The sequence below is a fragment of the Ictalurus punctatus genome, chromosome 11, assembly GCF_001660625.3.
Source record: "Ictalurus punctatus breed USDA103 chromosome 11, Coco_2.0, whole genome shotgun sequence".
Taxonomy (NCBI): Eukaryota; Metazoa; Chordata; class Actinopteri; order Siluriformes; family Ictaluridae; genus Ictalurus; species Ictalurus punctatus.
This window is the reverse complement of record NC_030426.2, coordinates 24438263-24458320: the sequence shown is the minus strand read 5'-3', so window position 1 is coordinate 24458320 and position 20058 is coordinate 24438263. Positions and strand designations below refer to the sequence as shown.

Below are 20058 nucleotides of genomic sequence, written 5' to 3'. Positions count from 1 at the left end.
AAAAAAAAATGAATTGGGATGGATTGCAAATAAAAGATGGATTGAAATAAAGCTCAGTCCGGGTTTAAAATTTTAACAGTACATGATTTATTGCCATAAAATACAATACAAGAATGAAATGCATTTAAATTATCTCCTAAACATCAGGTGGATTATTCCATCTTATAACTGATTTTATTCTTTATTTTTATTTGCCTCTTGTCTGATTTTGATCAGTGAGAGGAGCTGGGGAACCTCTGTACACGCGTCAGTGAGAGGCCCAGATGAAGACGACTGCACCGCGCTCCTCTGTGCAAAAGAGATGTACAACTATGTACAGGGCCTGTGCAAGCTACGCAAAGCATTATGGGAGGAGGAGGAAGGGCTCTACAGAGAGCATGCTTTAATTACACAGAAGGAGGAGGAGGGGCTTCCTAAACACCAGCAAAATAATAATAATAATAATAATAATAATGATGATGGAGAGAGAGGATTAGCTGCAACACACACACGAACACAGGAAACTCAGGTCAAGTGGGACAGGAGGAGAAAATCGATCATAAAACTAATTTATTTGTGCGTGATTGTAATAAGTCGTACTGAAATGCTAAAGTCGTGAAATGATTGAGAACAGGACCGTAAAGAGGAGCGACGCACGGCGATGGCGTTAAATCTCATCAGAGCGAGCGTGTAGATGATAGCTGCCTGTCGACGTGCCTCGATACTTTAAGGTAAATTTAGGAGTGTTCTGTCAAAAAAAATAAATAAAAACGTTCACAGATTTGCCCCGTCAGGCATCGTGGTGGACATGCACACGTTTTGTTCGACTTTAAGCTAAACAAACTTCACACGCTAAATACGTATTGGACGATTGTTTACTCTCGGATTAAAGGGAGCATTACAGCCATACTTCTTTAAAATTTGTTGATGTGGTATAACCATTAATCTGAATTATTGGACTGGAATCAGATTTTCTGATCTGATCCACTGCTGCGTCCGTTTTTATTTGTGCTGTGAAAGAAAGTGATGGGATTATTTTTACGCATCACTCACTTAATGAGAAGATTAGGTGCTCGTTATTACCTGGAAACAAATAAAAAAATAAATAAATAAACAGACGTCCTCTCGTACCCCTTTTTCGACATCTTCACCAAAATAGTATTCGATCTGTAACAGCCGACTCGGTCCTCTATTGGTCTCGTATTTAGTAAGAGGAGGTATATTTATCGTAACGGTAGCGGGTATGGAATGTAACAGAGCGAGAAAAAGCGTTGTAGTGTTAAGGTCAAAAATAGCAGTTATTTCAGTCTTTAAATTTAGATGGGATTTTATCTGAACAGAACTACGTTGCTGATTTCTCACAGGACGTGTCAATTTCACGCTCGGTACGTTTACTTTCGTACCTTCCGTTTAAAATGCGTTCGTCTGATCGACAGGGTTGCCAGATCGGACGGTGGTTTAAAAGCTGCCGTACGCCTCTAAATCATCTCAGAGCGATCAGTAACTAATGTAGAAGTATTTACATACACACGCAGCGGTCATTTTTATCAATAAAATATATACGGTAAGGAATTGAAGAGGATCTGGCAACCACAACTGTCCCAAGTTACCAGAGTTCGCGCTGCGCTTACGGCGAAAAACGTCCTGGCTTAAACAGTCAGATTAATTAAAAAAAAATAAAAAATAAAGAGGCTCACGCAGCTCATTATAATGTGTTAACTGAAACATTCAGTCGAAACTGAGGAGGCACTGATGAACTATCAGTAAATAAAACCCACCGTCTCCCTCCACCACACGACGACGACGACGACAACAGACTGAAACTAAAAACAGGAGCAAAGCAGGCTGGATGATGGACACGCACACACACACAGCCGCAGAAGGACAGGACCGGAGTGGGCGGGGCCTGCTTAAGAAGCCGCCTCTTTAGCGGGCTGGATGCTGACCACGCCGGACGATTTGAATTTGGGCAGGTGGAGTCCGAATTTGCTCTCGACGCCGGCGAACGTAGCGGCGGCGAGCCGGTATCCTCCGACGTGCTCGGCGTTCACCGGTGGGAGCTCGGAGATACGGGACTTCGGCGTCGGCTCCGAACCGGACGGACGGCTGTGGAGACAGAAGGAAGGTCAAGAGGTCATATTCCGCACCGCTTTGCTAAGAACGGTGTCCGGGTTAACAGAGTCCAGATGGGACGGAGTTTAAAACGTGTGAAACCTAAATCCCAGGCGACTTAGTACTGATGATGCGTTTGCATGTTTAATATCCTCAAGATGACGAGGACTCGTGAGACTGGTACTTACTGTCCACCGAAGTCGACATAGAACCATCTCTGCAGGAGCTCGTAGGTAACCAGGGTCACAGCGAACTGAGGCGATGAGCGGAAAACACGAGCTAGCGGGAGAAAGAGATTATAAACAAGTGTTTGAGGTGTTCGGTGTGGAGCACTCTCACGTGGATACTGTAGATTTGTACCTCAAATCGTAAAGACTCCTCAAATCTAAATCTATAATCGGATTTCTATTTTTAAAGCTGCTTCATGACACTGTTCGATTTGCCTAATTAGAACAACGTTTAATTCATACAGGGCTTTTAACTAAACACAGGGATGGAAAAAGGACATCACAGAAGTACAGTCACTGTAAATCTCCAGCTCTTACTCAGAGTAATTGACCTGCAGCCATTTTATCACACTGAGGTGCTGTTTTAATTCTTTACCACTTATTATTAGTAATAACTATCTATAAACAGGGCTCTACAGTTAGACCAGACATTTTTATTATTATTATTTTTAATTTTTTTTTTACCTCCAGCTCCTTTCCAGAAAGCTCTGAAGCCCTCCTCTCTCATGATCTTGCGGAAGCAGTCCACAACCCCGTTGTAGGTGGTCTGACCTGCACGAGCCGCCACCTGCAGTCGCGTTTTTATGACGTCAGCGGGGGTGACCAGCGAGGCAGCCGGGACTCCTGTTCAATCGAAGAGTCAAGAATATTCAGGAAACAGCGTTAGAGGCGTGTCCGATCGGCTTTGAGAATTCAAGACTGCTGCGGTTTAATATACACTACTGGTCGAAAGTTTAGACACTCATTCATTACCCCCCCCCCCCCCCCCCCCCGCCCAAACATTTTACACGATAGCATTCTGCACTTTTCTATTTAAGAATGAAATAACCATGTAAAAAAAAAAAAAAAAAAAAAAAGGTGGAGTGTTTACCTGCGATGGCGCCGGCGGTGAGCAGCTGCAGCGCGCCGAGTCTTCCGTCCTCATCAGCGAACGCTGTTTTAGTGTGAGCGTACACAGGGAAGTAGATCGCAGAAAAGGGAATATCACGCAGGAAACAAGCCTTTGCACCCTACACACACACGCGCACTTAAATCAGTAATTAGACGTTGAAATCAGAGTGGAGGTTTTAAGAGTGTTGAAACTTGGCCTTGCACTCTTGACCCTTCGGATGCTATCGTGCTTTCGAGATACGCAGGCTGTGTGTTACCTTGTAGAGCCCGAAGAAGCCGAGGTCTCGCATCACGCTGAGCGCGCTCACTCGGGGGCCCGTGGTGATCTCACCGGCGACCTGGAGACGGATCTTCACGATCTCAAGAGGATTGGTGAAAATCACCTGAGAAGCACCAGCCTATGGGTGTGGGAAGAACACGGGTCGTTATAAAATATCAAACATTATTTTGTGTCATGCCATTTATAGATAATTTTTAATTTTTTTTAAACATTAAGCGAATCCTCGAAGTAAACAGAAACGAAACAAGAAAAGCCGTTTCTATGGCTGAATATGACATGTATAGTAAATATAAAGCGCTTTAAAAGCTGTGTAAGACCAAACTCAAAACAGCACGATATATAGAATCCGTATCGGCTAAAACGTTATCAGTGACGAGTAAATAAATACGAGTATATAAGTTAACGATGAAATTATGTTGCCTTGTAATTTTCTAATCGAAGGCAAATAACTTCCTGTCATGGTTTGTGCGATATGGTAAAAGCACAGATACTAACGCATCACTTTTAGTTATTAATTAATATTCAATTGCAATTTAAGTTGTAAATGTGTGCAGATGTTCCAGCATTTGCCTTGCCATGATGTGATGCCACATACAAGTGTACCAGTGCACCGATAGTTCAGCACCACGGACAGCTCTCAACACAGCACGAGCACCTCGGATGGCGCCATTTTGTAGAAGCCGGTTCACAGCTGCCTCGAGGCCGATTAGTCGGTCACCTCTAAGCTAATCGATCGTTATTACTACAGACGTCCTCCAGCAATATTACGCATCCCATCTGAACAGCTGTAAAGAAAATATTCAACATGGCCCTGAATGGACTTAATGGTTTTACATTTACAGAAGTGGAGTAATTAATTAATTAATTAATACTTGAGTATCTCTGGGATTTTAATCACAGGTGCAGAAAATATTCAGAAAAATACTCGACTTAAAAAAAAAAAAAAAAAAAAAAAAAAAAAAAAAAAAAATGACGCGTTAGAGACGCAACACTTCCAGGAGTTTAGAAAAAGGTTACTGAATTCTTGGCATATAGACAGCCTGTATATACTTATGGTCATGTGACTTACTAATGGATCAAGCACAAGCCGTACAACAAGCACTTATTATAAAAAGGACAAAAGTTTATATTAAAGATATATGGAAACTCCGGTGTGAAGTGAACGGATAATAATTGCTACAGCGTCCTCCAGCAACGTTACTTCGCAGACATTTTCAGTAAATCTTATCCTGTATAAAAATCTCCTCTCTAAAACAGGCTTCGTTTGCGCCGCCTTTAAAAATAAGTTGCTTTCAAATTCTGTCCAAAATTTTAACCCTTACTAGACAGCCATCCTGATCCGATGAGTCTCAGGAGCCCGAACACCCACCCACATCTCGGTGCAGAACAAAAACGTCCAAGGGATGAAGTCGGACCTGATCTAGCTCCACCTTCCTGGGCGGAGTCAAGCCAAAAGATCAGGGAGTGGAGACAACTCGTCGTGTTTCATCCTTTATAAGTGTGTTGTTTCCTGATGAGCCGCATCGTGTCGGTTTGAATTGCAGACAAGGAGTTGGATCAGGTCCAGCTCCACCCCTCTGGTACTTTCATGCACCCGTGACTAAACGCTGAGGTGTAACGTATAACTGAGCGCACTGTATATCTGCACACCCTCATGTCCTGATACTCACACATCCACCGGCCAGGATCTCAGCAGGCAGAGGGATCGAACCGTCTTTTTCGGAGAATTTATCCCTCACAAAGTCGTTCATCTGAAAGAGAAAAACAAAAACAATCGAACTCAGTCTATTCATTTCATTTCATCACTGGGAAACACACCATAGGACAAAAAAACACAAACTGTACTTCTCCTCGTCATTCGGATGATACCCTCATCTTTTATAACTCTCAAATGCATCCGTCACCTGGAAATGTGGACATGCTGCACCTTTAAAGTACATAACCTCTCAGAGTAAAGCTTTAAAGCTATACTACATGCGCTTCTCAAGGTAAAAGACACATACTAAAAAGGTAAAACCCCAGCAAGAAGGAACGGTACACAATTTAGTGCACCTTTTCCTCCGAGAGCAAGTGAAAGAGAAGTCATTATAAAGGCAGCACACAAGAAAATATCTACCTAATACTTTTACAAATACAGCGATTCCTGCGTTTTCCGGACTGCTTTGTTTATTTGCTGAAATGTGTGTACTGTCCCTGAACTGCTGCTTCAGCGCCCCCTACTGGCACAGTCTATTTCAGCACTTAAGCTGCAATCCATTGTACGACCTCAGACATGAAGACTCCACAGAATACCATTTGCATCTTTGTCTTCTTTATTTGACCTGGTTCGATTTTTTATATAGCTTTTCTGTTGTGAAATGGAGTTTTAACATCTTTTGAAGTTTGGATTTGTGACATAATTCTGCTGATTTCAGCCCAGATTTACTAACGTCACAAGACCACTGTAACGAGCAAAGACCAAACAAGACAACTGACCTAAAATGTGTGCGATTTCTATTCATTAATCACATAGAAATAATTCATATACACTACCGGTCAAAAGTTTAGACACACTCATCCTTTATTTTTATTATTCTAAGATTGTACACAAACAGGAAGGTTTAAAGATTCTATATGAACAGGAAAAGCACTTACAGTGAGTTTGATAGCTTTCTCTGGAGCCACACCAATGAGCTGAGGAACAAGACCTAAAGAGGATGAACACACACACACACACAAAAAAAAAAATAGGACAAGCACAGATTAACCAACTCTTTCCATATTCACAAAGTTGAACTAGGGTCATTTTTCACATACCAGAGCTTCCTGGTCTCTGTGATTCCAGCTATTATGTTTCTGCTATGAGACTCTAATGCAGCTAACTTTACAGGCAGCTGGATATCTTAGCTGGTGTTGCCGCACCTCCACGCTATGTAATTAAAACCCGGTATTTAATGCTAAGAACAACGTCAGGTTAAAGATGTGTAGAGAGAGGGCAAGTGGTGATTTTATATAAATCGACTGGCTGATCGACCTGAACTTCAGCACACGCCACACTGAAAGAGAAAAAAAAAAAGTCGAGTTCTGTCCATACTACAGATCTGTGCAGTGTGTACTGAACTTTTTAGGAGTGAGCTTTCACACACACACACACACACACACACACACAACGTGTTACCTCTGTAGAAGCCGAAGAAGCCCTCGTAACGCAGGACTTTCTTGGCGCAGTCGAAGCTGTTCTTGTACATGAGCTCTCCTACAAAGGAGCCGGTGGAGCGCTGGTTCTGCATCCGTGTCTTCACCAGGTCTATAGGGTACACCGCTGTCGCTCCCGTCGCTACACGAAGGCAAAAGCTCATATTATTCATCTGACATCAGCATGTGTAAGATACAAAAAAATTTTTTTTACCAAAAAACAATATATGAGCTGAATGGTGTGTGTGTGTGTGTGTGTGTGTGTGTGTGTGTGTGTAATATTTCACCTCCAGCTAAAGAGCCCAGGGTGAAGCGATACGCTGACTCAGCAGCTTGGAGCCAGATGGGACGAGACACATCGCCGTGCATCTGAGACAGACAGGTGGACAGAGACAGATCTAATTAACGCGTCTGTCTATATTCCTCCAGGTTAAAGAAAACAAAAACACAACAAAAACAGTGCGTCCTGACCAAAATGCAGCAATCATCATGTTATTATAGTACACATTATACAAACAAATGCATACTAACATCTGTGTATACACATTAGATACACACACTACAGGGAAGCTCATTTACAGACAGTGATGATATGTAGTAGGAGGTTTAACGGCACTGTCCGGTCACACGGTAAGCTCACCTGTTTCTGCGCCTCTGCTAGGTGATAAGGCAACGCGCCCTCCTCCAGAGGAGCTATCCGCTCAATATCAGCCAGGTTCAGACGCCTGGGGGGGGGACAAAAGTGCAGCACATGATGAGAAATGTAGGTCCCGTTCCCACAAACAGTCTCTGCTTGGGTTTGGGGCAAAAAATAAATAAATAAATAATAAAACAAGTCAATTAAGCCACTATCCAAATCTATTGTAAATATACAAAGTTATATTACCCAGTTTGGGAGTGCAGGCCAGAGAGCTGATACAGAATATCGATCTCCATAGGAGTGATCTGACCAAACTTGTTTGCAGCATGGACAAACTCCTCTAGAGAGAGGGAGACAGAGACAAAGAATGTTCAGGCTAGTTCACACCAAAATCCCAACATCATTCTCCACACACAAAATAATAAAGAGCATCTAAAATCATGTCACAAAAGACGAAGGCTCAAATACTATTTATATACAAGACATGTTTATGACACAGCGAACACGCCGTCCATCACGCTGCTGTACCTTTAGTCACGAGCGTGTCTTTGCGGCTGCCGGCGAGCGTGCTGTAGATTTTGCGGATGAGTTCCATGTTGTTGAGGAGCGAGTTGAAGGCGTTGAAGTAGGAGAAGCTGACCATGTGAGAGGTGCCGCTACCGGCTGCCTGGAGACGGCAAACAATCACAGAAATAAAAACCTTTTAAAAAAACAAAAATATGTACACAAATACATGTACTTACACTACCGCTCAAAAGTTTAGACACACTCATTCTTTATTTATTTATTTAGTTTTTAAGGATTATGAGATATTTCAGTCAGAGATGGATGATGATATTAAGGGAAATACAGGTTCTTAGAACATCATTTAAAATATTAATTTGTAACGCAGTTCGATCAACCGTGAACACTTTGTTCGAACATAGAGGAACATTGGATTTGTACAAGAACACAAGTGACATTAAAAAAAAAAAGAAAAATCTAATCTAAAGAGCAAGACTCAACAACTGGACTCAGTTAGTTAGAGCGTTGTTATGGTAACTGTGTGTCTCAATTGGGCCACTTTTTTCATACAGGCACAAAAAACGCTACAGGCAGAAAAAGGCACTGTGGAAGTCTCCTGGGTAATGACAATGAGTAGATTTTTTTTTTTAGTGTTTGGTTCTTGTAAAGATGACTTTCAATGGATTGACCCGGATTACAGAGAACAGCCCTAAAAATACACATTCATATATAAACACACACACACTTACTGAGACCAGATTTTCCTCAACAAAACCGGTCAGCATGTGGTGTCTGATGGTGGACATGATGTCACTGAAGTCAATAGCAGAGATCATCCCGGTTTTGGCTTTGTCCTTCTGTGCAAACGCCTGCCGGGCGTGCTCCAACTGCAGCTCCTACAGCAACAACAAAGGGACAAAAAATAACAACGCCAGACGAATCAGGTGTGGGCTCGCTGCTAGCTAGTTAGAGAAGAACTTAGCAGAAACAGTGATGCTTCTTCACTGACGACAGTGAAGGATTAAAGACAGAGAGAGAGACGGGGGGGGGGGGGGGGGGGGACAGAAAGAGAAATAGGTAGAGATAGACACAGACTTGGAGGAAGACTGACAACAAAAAGAGTAACAGGAAGAGAGGGGGGGGGCAGAGACAGAAAAATAAAGACAGAACAACAGAAAATGAAAGAGAGAGTGACAGAAAAAGACAGACAGACCTGAAGGACAGAGACAGAAGAAGGAATGCGAGAGAGAGAGCGGGGGGACGACAAACCGACAAAAAGATCAGAGGACAAAAACAACAGAGAGGGAAAGAGAACACGGCTTAATAACAATAAATTAATTTAACAATCTAGCGTGTTGAATTGATTTGACAGATAACAGATGCAGTGAAAGAGAGACAGAGATAGATGGAGAGAGAGAGAGAGAGAGAGAGAGAGAGAGAGAGAGAGAGAGAGAGAGAGTAGGAGAGAGTAGGAGAGAGAGAAATGTCACAGACGCTTCTATGCTAAAGTATGCCGTGGTATTATGAAAGGTTATGTAGGACAGTAGGATGTGATTTAGGACACGATGGACCAGGTGATGACCGGGTGTGTCACACTGCCTGATGGGAGTGATGAGATCAGGTGAGCGGTTCTCTGTGGTGTCTGCGTGCACACGTGTGTGTGTGCGTGTGTGTGTGTGTGTGTGTGTGTGTGTGTGTGTGCGCGCATGTGCTACCTGCAGGAACTGGGTGAACTCCAGGTAGCTGAGGTGTTTGGTTCGGTCGTGGCCAAAGTGAAGGCGGATGAACTCACAGTCCCAGTTGAAGGGGATGTGGTGATGCACCGTCGTCTGGCTGAATATATCACGCACATTTTCTACAGACAGATGGAGGGGGGGGGGGGGGGGGGGGGTGAGACAAAGATAGACAGAGAGAGGAAGAAACAGAAGGAGAGAGACACACAGACAAAGAGTGAGAGACAGAGATAAAGATGGAGAGAGAGTGAGAGAGGAGAGTAAGAGAGAGACAGAAAAGAAGGAAGTGAGAGACAGACAAAGAATGAGAGAGAGAGAGAAATAAATGGAGCGTAAGAAAGCATAACAGTATTAGATCATTTAAATAAATGTTATTTCGGAGCACAGCTGTATATCGGAGCTGTACACAGGACCACTAACGATTTACAGTCAACATTTTTACTAAATTCACCTGGTGCAAGTCTCCCAGTGATAAACAATCTATTCATTTACAAACCCTTAAAACAATTTTTCTGTTTGAAGAAAGAAATAACAGTGTTCAGATGGAACGGGAACCTAATTTCTCTGCTGAAAACACAGTCCATTCATTAACGTGAAATGATCAATGATTAGAGTTTAGTGGTTGGCTGAATTCTTTTGCGTGCGCTGGAAATGTGAGGAGGGGGATGGACCACGTGAAATTAAACGGTGTTAGGAAACAACCTGCTTCCTACTGCATGAAAGTAAAAACATCAGCTCTGTAACTTCTGATCTGTTCAGTGTGTGTAAGAACACCAGAAGTTGCTCAAGTATAGCGACGCAACCCGTGACTGGAAACAGAGCATGGTGTCGAAGCGAGACGACACACGATATAACAAAACAGTCAAGTCTGAGAGACACGATCCTGATCAGCTACAGGACTTACTCAGCATAATTTACATACATAAGACTGAAAGCTTTATATAAACATCAAGTAGTTCAAAGAAATAGAAACAGCACGTCGGATTGTTCATCTGCCCAAAGGCAGGGTTTTTGGCAGTGCGGTTATAGGCAGGGTGTCGTTATAGAAATAACTTATCACAGAAACGCCCAATAGCGAACAGAGCCAGGCGTTGTGCTGGTACTTGGCGACATGAGCCATAAAATGTACAAGCTTACCGAAAGAGATGTCTCCGGTCCCGGTTTTATCGAACAGCTGGAAGGCCACGATGAAAAGAGCATCTGGCACACAGAGGATAGACTCAAAGGCCAGAAACTCCTGGAACGAAATCAGCCTTCGTGTTGAGAGAGAGAAAAAAAAATTCATTAAAATTGGGACTTTAAATGAGCTGGACTGAAAATTAAATGATATATGGCACTTGGTGCTGACTGCTAGAATAGGGTTAGAAAAAAAAAAAAGAGAGAGAACACGAGAAAGAGAGAGAGAAAGAGACAGAAAGAGAATGAGAGAGAACAAGAAAGGGAGATTACATTTCACACTCAAAATGCATCTTATTTACTTATTTCTCGTTCACCTTACTGTAATTTATTTTATGGCCTTAACGTACATAATTATTGTAACCTTTATACTTTGTCCTACACGGGCACCTTGTATTTTGTCACTTTATTTTTCATTTTTATTTATACTTTATTTACTTTTTTTTATTATTATTCCTATTATCATTTTTATTTTACTTTATTATAATTATTTTCCTTTCTTATCTATATTCATGCTTTGGCAATATCGTATGTAAACGATCAAGCGTATTGCGCAATAAGACAAGCGTGTTGCGCAATAAGCTAGCAACCGATATTATATCGTCATATTTCCCAGCCCTATCACTAGTGTAAAAGGGACAGATTTAGTCTCTACCTAAAACACTCTGCTTACCCGAGTCGTCTCCTCAATATCCATAAGTACATTATTGTACGTATTCAACACAACGATACCGTATATGATTAATTACAGCCGTTGGGAAGCAGCTGTTCGTCATGGAAAAACTGAAACGCAATTAGAAAGCTAGCTAATTCTGTTCACTCGATAACACGCACTACACGGGGCGGTCACATGCAGTCACGTGCGATTTGGGGGACATCATGCAGCCATTTTGTGATCTCAGGATTATTAGGTTTTATCTGGCATCTTGATCAAAATGAGTTTTAAGTCATATGATGTGTCTCATCATATAGAATTTAGCTAACAGGAGTAAAATAAACAACAAAACCTTTACATTTCTTTAATGCTTACAAAGACGAAACATTAAGTTAAAGAAACTCGTTAAAAAACGTATAATAAAAAAAATGCATCACCATACCAATGATATCTCAGAAAAGCGTATCGCGTAATCATTTCTCAAGATATTGAGATTATATCGAAGTACCGCCCAGCCATACTACTTAGACGTATGACAAAACGTTCAGAAAAACACTATTTAAACGTCTTTCTTTGAGGAGTTTATCACCGTGTACTGGTTATTTGTTAAGATAGCCGAGCTGTCTCTTGCCTGACTGGGAAATAGACACAAGGTGAGAAATTACTAATCTTAGATACAGGGAAGAGGGCGGGGCTTCCACGATGTCGGTTAATATAGGAGAGTTTATGACACCTGTTACAGTTTGAACCATTCCAGGTTCATACAGCTGTGGCTTGTGAGGAGGAAGTCGGGTGTTTCAGGTGTTTAAACTCTACCGTTTCTACCATACGTGTGATATATATCCCTGAAGACACTCTTGACGCTAAAATGAACAGCTGGCTGTTAACACAGCGGAAACGTATTTCCAAGCAAAGTAGACGGAACTCGGAATGTGCAGTCACGCGGCAAAATCAGGAAGTGCGAGACGTTCCATGTGCAAACCTTTTCCCTGCTCTTGAACGTTAGGACTAGGACCGTCACTAAGGTTGCTCATGTGCTGTCCATTCAGAGAATCACAAATATTAGCCAGAGATATACTAGCTTGCTAGGTTAGCCTATTTAATTATTGTTCAGTCACTGTTGTATGAAAATGAATGCTTCTCAATGTGGGAACTTCTGTTCTGTATCTAGGGCACTAACGTGGAGATTCGTGGTTTAAGAGGGTGCATGATACCGAGGAGAGATCAGTACAACGTATCATTTAGATGTGGGAAAGTAAACGTAGAAAGTTTAGTGGGCTGGAGGAGGCAGGAAGGAGCTCAGAGAGACATTACTTTTGCACAGTTTGACAATATTACATGTTGCTGCAACACCCTGCAAGAATCAGTGTAACGTGAAGCTGCAGAAAAGGGGAATCTCACACACACTCACTCTCTCTCTCACACACACACACACACACACACCGTGACATGACTAATAATCATGTGCCGATATAAAATATTTGTTAAACAATAATAACCTATTATTTCAGCCTGATGAGAGGAGAGATGAGACGGAGGTGGAGACCAGAGAGAGGATCCTGTACCTACATGTTTCTTTAAACAGATTCGTCCTGGAGTAATTGAACCACTTCTAAATATAATCAATTCTTCCCTTAGCACTGGCTATGTACCTAAATCATTTAAACTAGCAGTTATCAAACCCCTGATTAAAAAACCTGACCGTGACCCCTCTCAACTGTCCAGCTATAGGCCCATATAAAATCTCCCCTTTATCTCCAAGAGATTAGAAAAGGTTGTAACACAGCAGCTATGCTCGTACTTACATAGGAATAACATTCATGAAATGTATCAGTCAGGATTTAGACCTCATCATAGCACAGAGACAGTGCTGGTTAAAGTAGTAAATGACCTACTACTGACCTCTGATCAGGGTTGTGTCTCACTGCTTGTGTTACTTAACCTTAGTGCGGCTTTTGATACTATAGATCATACAATTCTCTTGATAGATTAGAAAATGTTGTTGGCATTAAGGGAACAGCCCTCTCCTCGCTCGGGTCGTATTTGATCGATCGTTATCGGTTCGTAGATGTAAATGGCGACTTCTCCACGCATACCGAGGTTAAATTTGGTGTTCCACAAGGTTCTGTTTTAGGCCCACTGCTTTTTACTTTATATATGCTACCTCTGGGTCAGTTTATTTGTAAATATGGAATTAGCTTCCACTGTTATGCTAATGATACACAGCTGTATGTTTCAGCGAAGTCAGAGGACAGACAGCAGTTTAATAAAGTTGAGGAATGTGTAAAGGACATTACAGGGTGGATGCTTATTAATTTCCTCTTACTTAATTCTTATAAGACAGAAGTACTTGTACTAGGGCCACATGCAGCTAGAAGTAAGCTCATAGTAACTTTGGATGGACTTTGTTTCATCATGTGCAGCAGTAACCTTAGAGTGATTATTGACTTCAGTCTTTCATTTGATGCTCATGTAGATAATATTACTAGGATAGCCTTCTTTCATCTCAGAAATATTGCTAAGATGAGAAATAACATCACTACACGATGCAGAAACATTTGTTCATGCTTTTGTCACCTATATGTAGGATTATTGTGATGCCTTACTGTCTGGATGTTCCAGCAGGAGCATGAACAAACTCCAGTTAGTCCAGAATGGAGCTACTAGAGTCCTAACTAGAACCAGAAGATATGACCACATCACCCCGATCTTATCCACACTGCATTGGCTCCCAGTGAAATCACACGTTGATTATAAAATACTATTATTAACCTATAAAGCACTAAACGGTCTCGCACCACAGTATCTAAGCAAACTTTTGGTTTTATATGATCCGCCACGCCTACTTAGATCAAAAGATGCAGGCTATTTGACGGTACCTCGAATAGCGAAGCCTACAGCAGGGGGAAGAGCTTTCTCTTATAGAGCCCCACAGTTATGGAACAGTCTTCCAATTAGTGTTCGGGACTCAGACACAGTCTCAGTGTTTAAGTCCAGGCTTAAAACGTATTTGTTTACTCAAGCCTACCCTGACTAGACTTTCTGTTACGCTAAGCACAGTCTTACCTAACAATCTCCCCCTCTCATTACCTCCCCCTCCCCTTCTGTCGAGCCACACATGATTTTATGGAGATGCCAGTGATCCTGATCCTTTCTGCTCTCCGGACCTGCGTGATCCGTTCTCTAATCAACTCCAATTCCACATGGACATTCTCGCTGTGGTTGCTGGGACTACGGTTGCTACTGTGGCCCTGGGACTACAATTACCAAGTACAGTTTTGCACTCGGGTTTCCTTTGAACAGTGAACCGGTTCAACAAACAGACTTCATATAAAAACCATAAACAACTATCCGTTGTTACCCAGATGAGGACATTAAAAAGCGCTATATAAATAAAACTGAATTGCATTGAACCACAGACCGGATGAGAGGAGAGATGAGATGGAGGTGAGACCACAGACAGGATGAGAGAGTTGAGATGGAGGTGTGTTGGTCTTACCCGTCCTTGGTGGTGTCTGCCACCCCGGCGAGCAGCTGCACAGTTTTGGGGTTGTGATGGATCTGTGTGTGGAGGCCCAAATACTTCTGCACAAAGTCGCTGGGGGTCATAAAGCGCTCGCCATCCTTATCCACGATGCTGGCATACTGACACACACACACACACACACACACACACACACGAACAATATAAGCATAAAGTGTTATTAAATAAAGCGATAGGAATAAAGGAGAAAAAAAAAAGATAACCTGCCTTTTCTTTATATTCAAATCACTTCATGAGGAATTTATTCAAGCTGCTGCCTTCATGACCCACAGCCTGAGACGAGTCCTGCCCCTGTACAGACTAAAACGCTGCCTCAACATGCTGTAGTCTGGAGTAAAACTAGTCCTAACAACACCGCTGTCAGATTAAAACGCTCGAGTGCTTAGAGTGTGAGAAAGAGGAAGCCAATAAATCCTCTCATATCTATGTGTGTGTGTGAAAGAACAGCTGAGAGAAAAGGCGTGACCTTTCTGCTGCTTGTTGTTATTGTGCTGCAAAAGCGTTGCATGGAAATCACAGCTCCATACACACCCACCCCCCCACCAGCTGAATCTCCTTTTATACACAACTTTATTTAATTCCTCAGACATCACAGACAGGAGATACATGTGTTATTGATTATATAATGCCATCACTGACGTTCTTTCTTGCCTCAGCCCTACTCGGTTCCACACACACACACACACACACGTCACATCCACAATGCTGGGGTTTATGCACTAATTTACGGTTGGGTGCAAAAGTTTGCATGCCCCTACTTCAAAAGTCTGACCCAAACAAGACCTCTTAATGAGTGTTCAGAGTGCGTGTGCAAAAATGGTGACGGTGAAGCCATCAAATAATGCTTGAGATAAACACAGATACTTCTAGTTCATCAAGGATTCGTTACAGTTATTCTTCGTCTTCTACTCTTCCTCTGAAACACCAGAAACCTCAGTATTTCCGTTTCAGGACTTGTGAGAGGTTTTACTCGCTCACTGAATCTCAAAGACGCCGCCGACGACAATGTATTCGTTGTTTGAAGCCGCGCATTAAATGAGCAACATTCAGACAAGTTAACGCCGGCATGTTCGTGGTTAACACTTTGAAAAATGTTTCCCCTACACATAGAAACCAAGACACCTTGTATTTGAATCTTTTCTGCCACACACTGGCAAAAGACACTTATAACACAACGCCATCACAACATACAACACCACAAGGACAGGCAACACGAGTTCCCAACCCTTCTGTCAGCTGAACCTCTTCAACATATAAATATATCTGCCGATAGCAACCCTTGGGATTTCAATCAGCTGAAATGTTTATTTGTTGAAAACTTTTTTTTTTTTTTAACTGATCTGCTATTTTAAGCCGTGCAACATTACCAGTTCACTGCAGCAAAAGTAAACATGCAAATGGTAGAGCAATGATTTGCTGTTAAGATCATTAAAAAGCTGACTATTGTGCCATTTTGGGCTTGGCTTTGCCTTTTTGCACTCACTTTGACCCAGAAAAAAAAGGACAATGTACAACGCTTTGAACTTTCTAAACAACGCCTACAAGTGCACCGGAGGGATAACAAGGAACTTCCTGGAATTCAACTCTATATTAAACTAAATAATTGTATTAAAAATAATAATAAAAACAAAATCATTAACATCATTTATTTAGAATTCATCTCAAAGTAATTGACAGTTTAAAGTAAAAATATAAATAAATAAAGATACAACTAAAATTATAATTAAAATGCAGCAAATAAGCGCAGTGAAAGACAACGATAATAAAAAGTAAAAAAAATATTGCATAAAAAAATGTGCAGAAAATATTAAGAAATTAAACATGTTTAGAAAATAATACAAAGAATTAAAATAATATAATCGCACTGTGACAGTAACGCTCTGGTAAATGTAAGGTAATTTTTTTTTTTTTTTTTAAATTAAGACAGCCCATGTATCAGTCAGAGAGGCTTTGGGATTGAACTTTATTTATCCTTCATCAGTATTTAGCTTTCATTTCCCCACATAAAAGCACTATATTAGGGTATAAGCTAAACTTCTACACTCTATAAACATCTTACATAAATATAGTATAACTGCCATTCTACAGTACAGAGCGCCCTCTAGTGGCGAAATAAAAACGTACATGACTTGACAAATTTTGCAGTGTTATTTGAAGTGTTTTTTGATTAGTTTTGGACGTCTCTATTTTTATTTGTTATTTGGGGTGTTACTTTTTGGTTTGGTTCGGATTTATAATCTTAATTGCTTTAACACTCCTATTATGTTACAGGTCAATTTGTCCCATTTACACATTTCAGATGTCGGAAAAACACGGGTTAAATTCTTTCTCTTTGAAACTTTATTGATTTTCCTCATTTAGGGTCATGAAATTATATGCAAAATATTTCTTATCATCACTTGTCTCGGACAAGCCGTGATAAAGGTTTCTTTGCTGTTTTTGTGTGTATCTAAACTGTGGAAGTCATTTTGACCCATAACATAATGGATGCAGCTTTTGTTTTTTTACCCCCAACATCATAGGAAGGTTAATATTTATTAATAGTTAATATATGAGCATTTATTCCATTTAAAAAGAAGTACAGGACATTTTCAGGGTACAGTCAGTACTGTTTATTTTGTAATAAAGCTCAGCAATATTTTAATCCGAGCGTCAGTATCAATTTTAAAAACTATCCATCAACCTGCGTTAGACACAATGTAGGGAGTACTAACTTTCACTTCATATTCAGCAGCTCTCCGGTTAATATCTAGTGCATTTCATAGGAGTGCACTACACAGCCTAGGGCACTACAGTGTTTCATAAGGAGACACATCTGGGATTTATCTTTATACTCCACATACAACATAATGCACTCCATGTGTGATTTTGGACTGTAACCTTCAAACACTGCACAGGGAGTACAATTATGGCTTCTATGTTGTGTTTGTGTGTATATATATACACACACACGAACACCCACATACCTGATGCTGTATCTAAGTGTGTGTTTGCATGTCCGTGTGTGAAAGATCGGGGGTGTATAATGCAAAAATAGTGGCCAGTGGTGAAACTTCTGTGCCTGTGAGAAAAAGGTCACGAGTTCAAAACGGAGCATAGTCAAAGAACAAGACTCCTAAGCCTCATATAGCACAGTGGTATGCCGTGCTACAACGAGTAAAAGCAATAAACAAAACAAGCTAAATATAATTCACACTAGATAAAGTCAAAAACACAAGACTATACTTAGGAAACTTTAATAACACTTTAAGATCACTTCATATGTATTTATTTTTGTAATAATCCCACTCCCGCCCGCTCCTGTAGGAATTTCCCCTGCAGTTAAATTCGTTGTCCTTTAACACTGAATAAAAATGAAAAAAAAAAAATAATAATAATCCTCGCACTGTAGCAGAGTTCATTCTATTGTGCTGTGTGAAAGCGAGCGGTAAGACCCACTCCATTATCCGACCTAGTGCTGGGGCGATGTGTCAAAAAAGTATCATATCACGATACTTCTAAGACACGCAACATGAATCATGATATAAAAGGTTTGCTAACTGACTGCCAGGAACACAGCGGTGCAGCATTTTAATCCGAAATCACATGAATAACGTTCGTGTCTGCTATTATATAATTACAATTTGAAAGCGTGAGCGCAAAATCTCAACATCAGACCAGCGGCTACGTATCGAAGTTTGTGACTGCTAGGGTAAAGTGTTAGAGAAAAGATACCACTGCAATAATTAGTCCTAATCCAATCCCACTTAGCTAATTTATAGCAAATCAGATCAGAGGCTCGTACCGGCTCAGAGGCTGATCATGACTCGGATTTGGACTCTACCGAGGCGGAAAAACCTCCCGGATGCTTCCGTAGCCATAGCAACCTCTGTCCGAAGAAGACCGGTCTATACTGGTCTAAGGAGTGCTCTGTTTAAGGGCATGAACTTCAATGCTGCACGCTACCTGTTTCAGAATCAGCTGAGCCCTGTCGTCCGTACGAGCGTGTTTTAATTATCGCTACAACTTTAAACACTAACACGACACTATTTAAGATTCTGGACCTTTTTTTTTTTTTTTACACCGATATATTTGCTTTCACAGTTAACAAATGGAAACGTTGATCCTGTGCAAGGTTGTTAACTGACGCTCGGTTTGTCGTTTGTGTCCATCGCTGTCGTTTAGACGTCCTGAATCGGTTCTCGCTTTCAATTCGATTCGGAAGAGACGATACGTCGTGTACGTCATCGAACGGAAACCATAGCGATGCGGGGTTGACGTGTGGAGCCTTACCTTTTGGAAGATGAGCTTGAGCTCGTTGGGGTCGGCCCTTTTGGTTGACTGCACCTGAAAAAAGGAAAGACATTTCCTCACAGACTGTAACTGGTGTCAAACAATATACACTCTCTAAGGACTCAGTGATCACCTTAGTTCTTAGGCCTCATGCACTCAACCTTCAAGCTAGGAATCCTAACAGTAACTCTCACTCACACACACACACACACACACACACACACACACACACACACCAAGGGCACTTCCTGCACCTGAATGAGCTTCATAAAGCACCTTGAACTGAATAGTTAAGGAGCTGTAACTTGATTAACATCTAACATGGCAAAGAAAACTAATCACACACTAGACATCTTTCTACCATAATAACAGCACTGGTGGTGGTGGTGCCAATATTTATTTCCACTAAAACCAGTTAACGAGAGTTTAATCGAGATGTTTGCTGTAACACTTAAAAAAAAATAAGAAAAGAAAAGAATACGCTCCATGTTTACTGCGAAACAATAAATAAATAAAACTTAATTTAAAGAGCCTGGCAGCACTGAAGTTACACTGTTACCTCATTGTAGGTATTTTCCGTGTTACTGTGCTAACAGCTAACGGAGTAGCAAAGCAAAAAAGAAAACATGCTAACTAGCTAGCACAACCTAAACCAAACACCAGCAGAGGAGCATTCACACTCTCAATCTCCACCTAGAACCTCTCTAAAACAACTTGCAAGCCTGCACGAAAAGCGCGGTGGTTTTTCCCTAGATAAAGCGGGTGTGTAAAGCCGGAGTCACCTTGGCCGCCATGCTGCTTCTGGCGTCACTCGGGCAGAACTGGCAAATTGACGCATGCGCAGTGCGCTCCGCGTCCAGCACTGTAAAAA

The 20058-nt window shown here is 41.4% G+C and overlaps 1 protein-coding gene across 2 annotated transcripts; it reads right to left on the bottom strand.

The window, feature by feature from the left end:
- Positions 1 to 63: 63 nt before the first annotated feature.
- slc25a12 (solute carrier family 25 member 12) lies at positions 64 to 20036 on the bottom strand. 2 transcript variants are annotated; one of them, XM_017479342.3, is made up of 18 exons: positions 19970 to 20036; positions 19188 to 19241; positions 14871 to 15016; positions 10678 to 10793; positions 9523 to 9662; positions 8557 to 8703; positions 7832 to 7970; positions 7550 to 7643; positions 7304 to 7388; positions 6951 to 7032; positions 6647 to 6805; positions 6124 to 6176; positions 5160 to 5240; positions 3467 to 3607; positions 3190 to 3328; positions 2784 to 2942; positions 2280 to 2370; positions 64 to 2085 (listed from the first exon to the last, which is right to left on the bottom strand). In XM_017479342.3, exons 1-18 carry the CDS (start codon positions 19979 to 19981, stop codon positions 1890 to 1892), a joined length of 2034 nt encoding a protein of 677 aa, XP_017334831.1. In that variant the 5' UTR covers positions 19982 to 20036; the 3' UTR covers positions 64 to 1889. The 2 variants fall into 2 exon arrangements, with proteins under 2 accessions (XP_017334831.1, XP_047014333.1); XM_047158377.2 differs by lacking the exon at positions 19970 to 20036 and adding an exon at positions 19747 to 19936.
- Between the last annotated feature and the right edge of the window lie 22 nt (positions 20037 to 20058).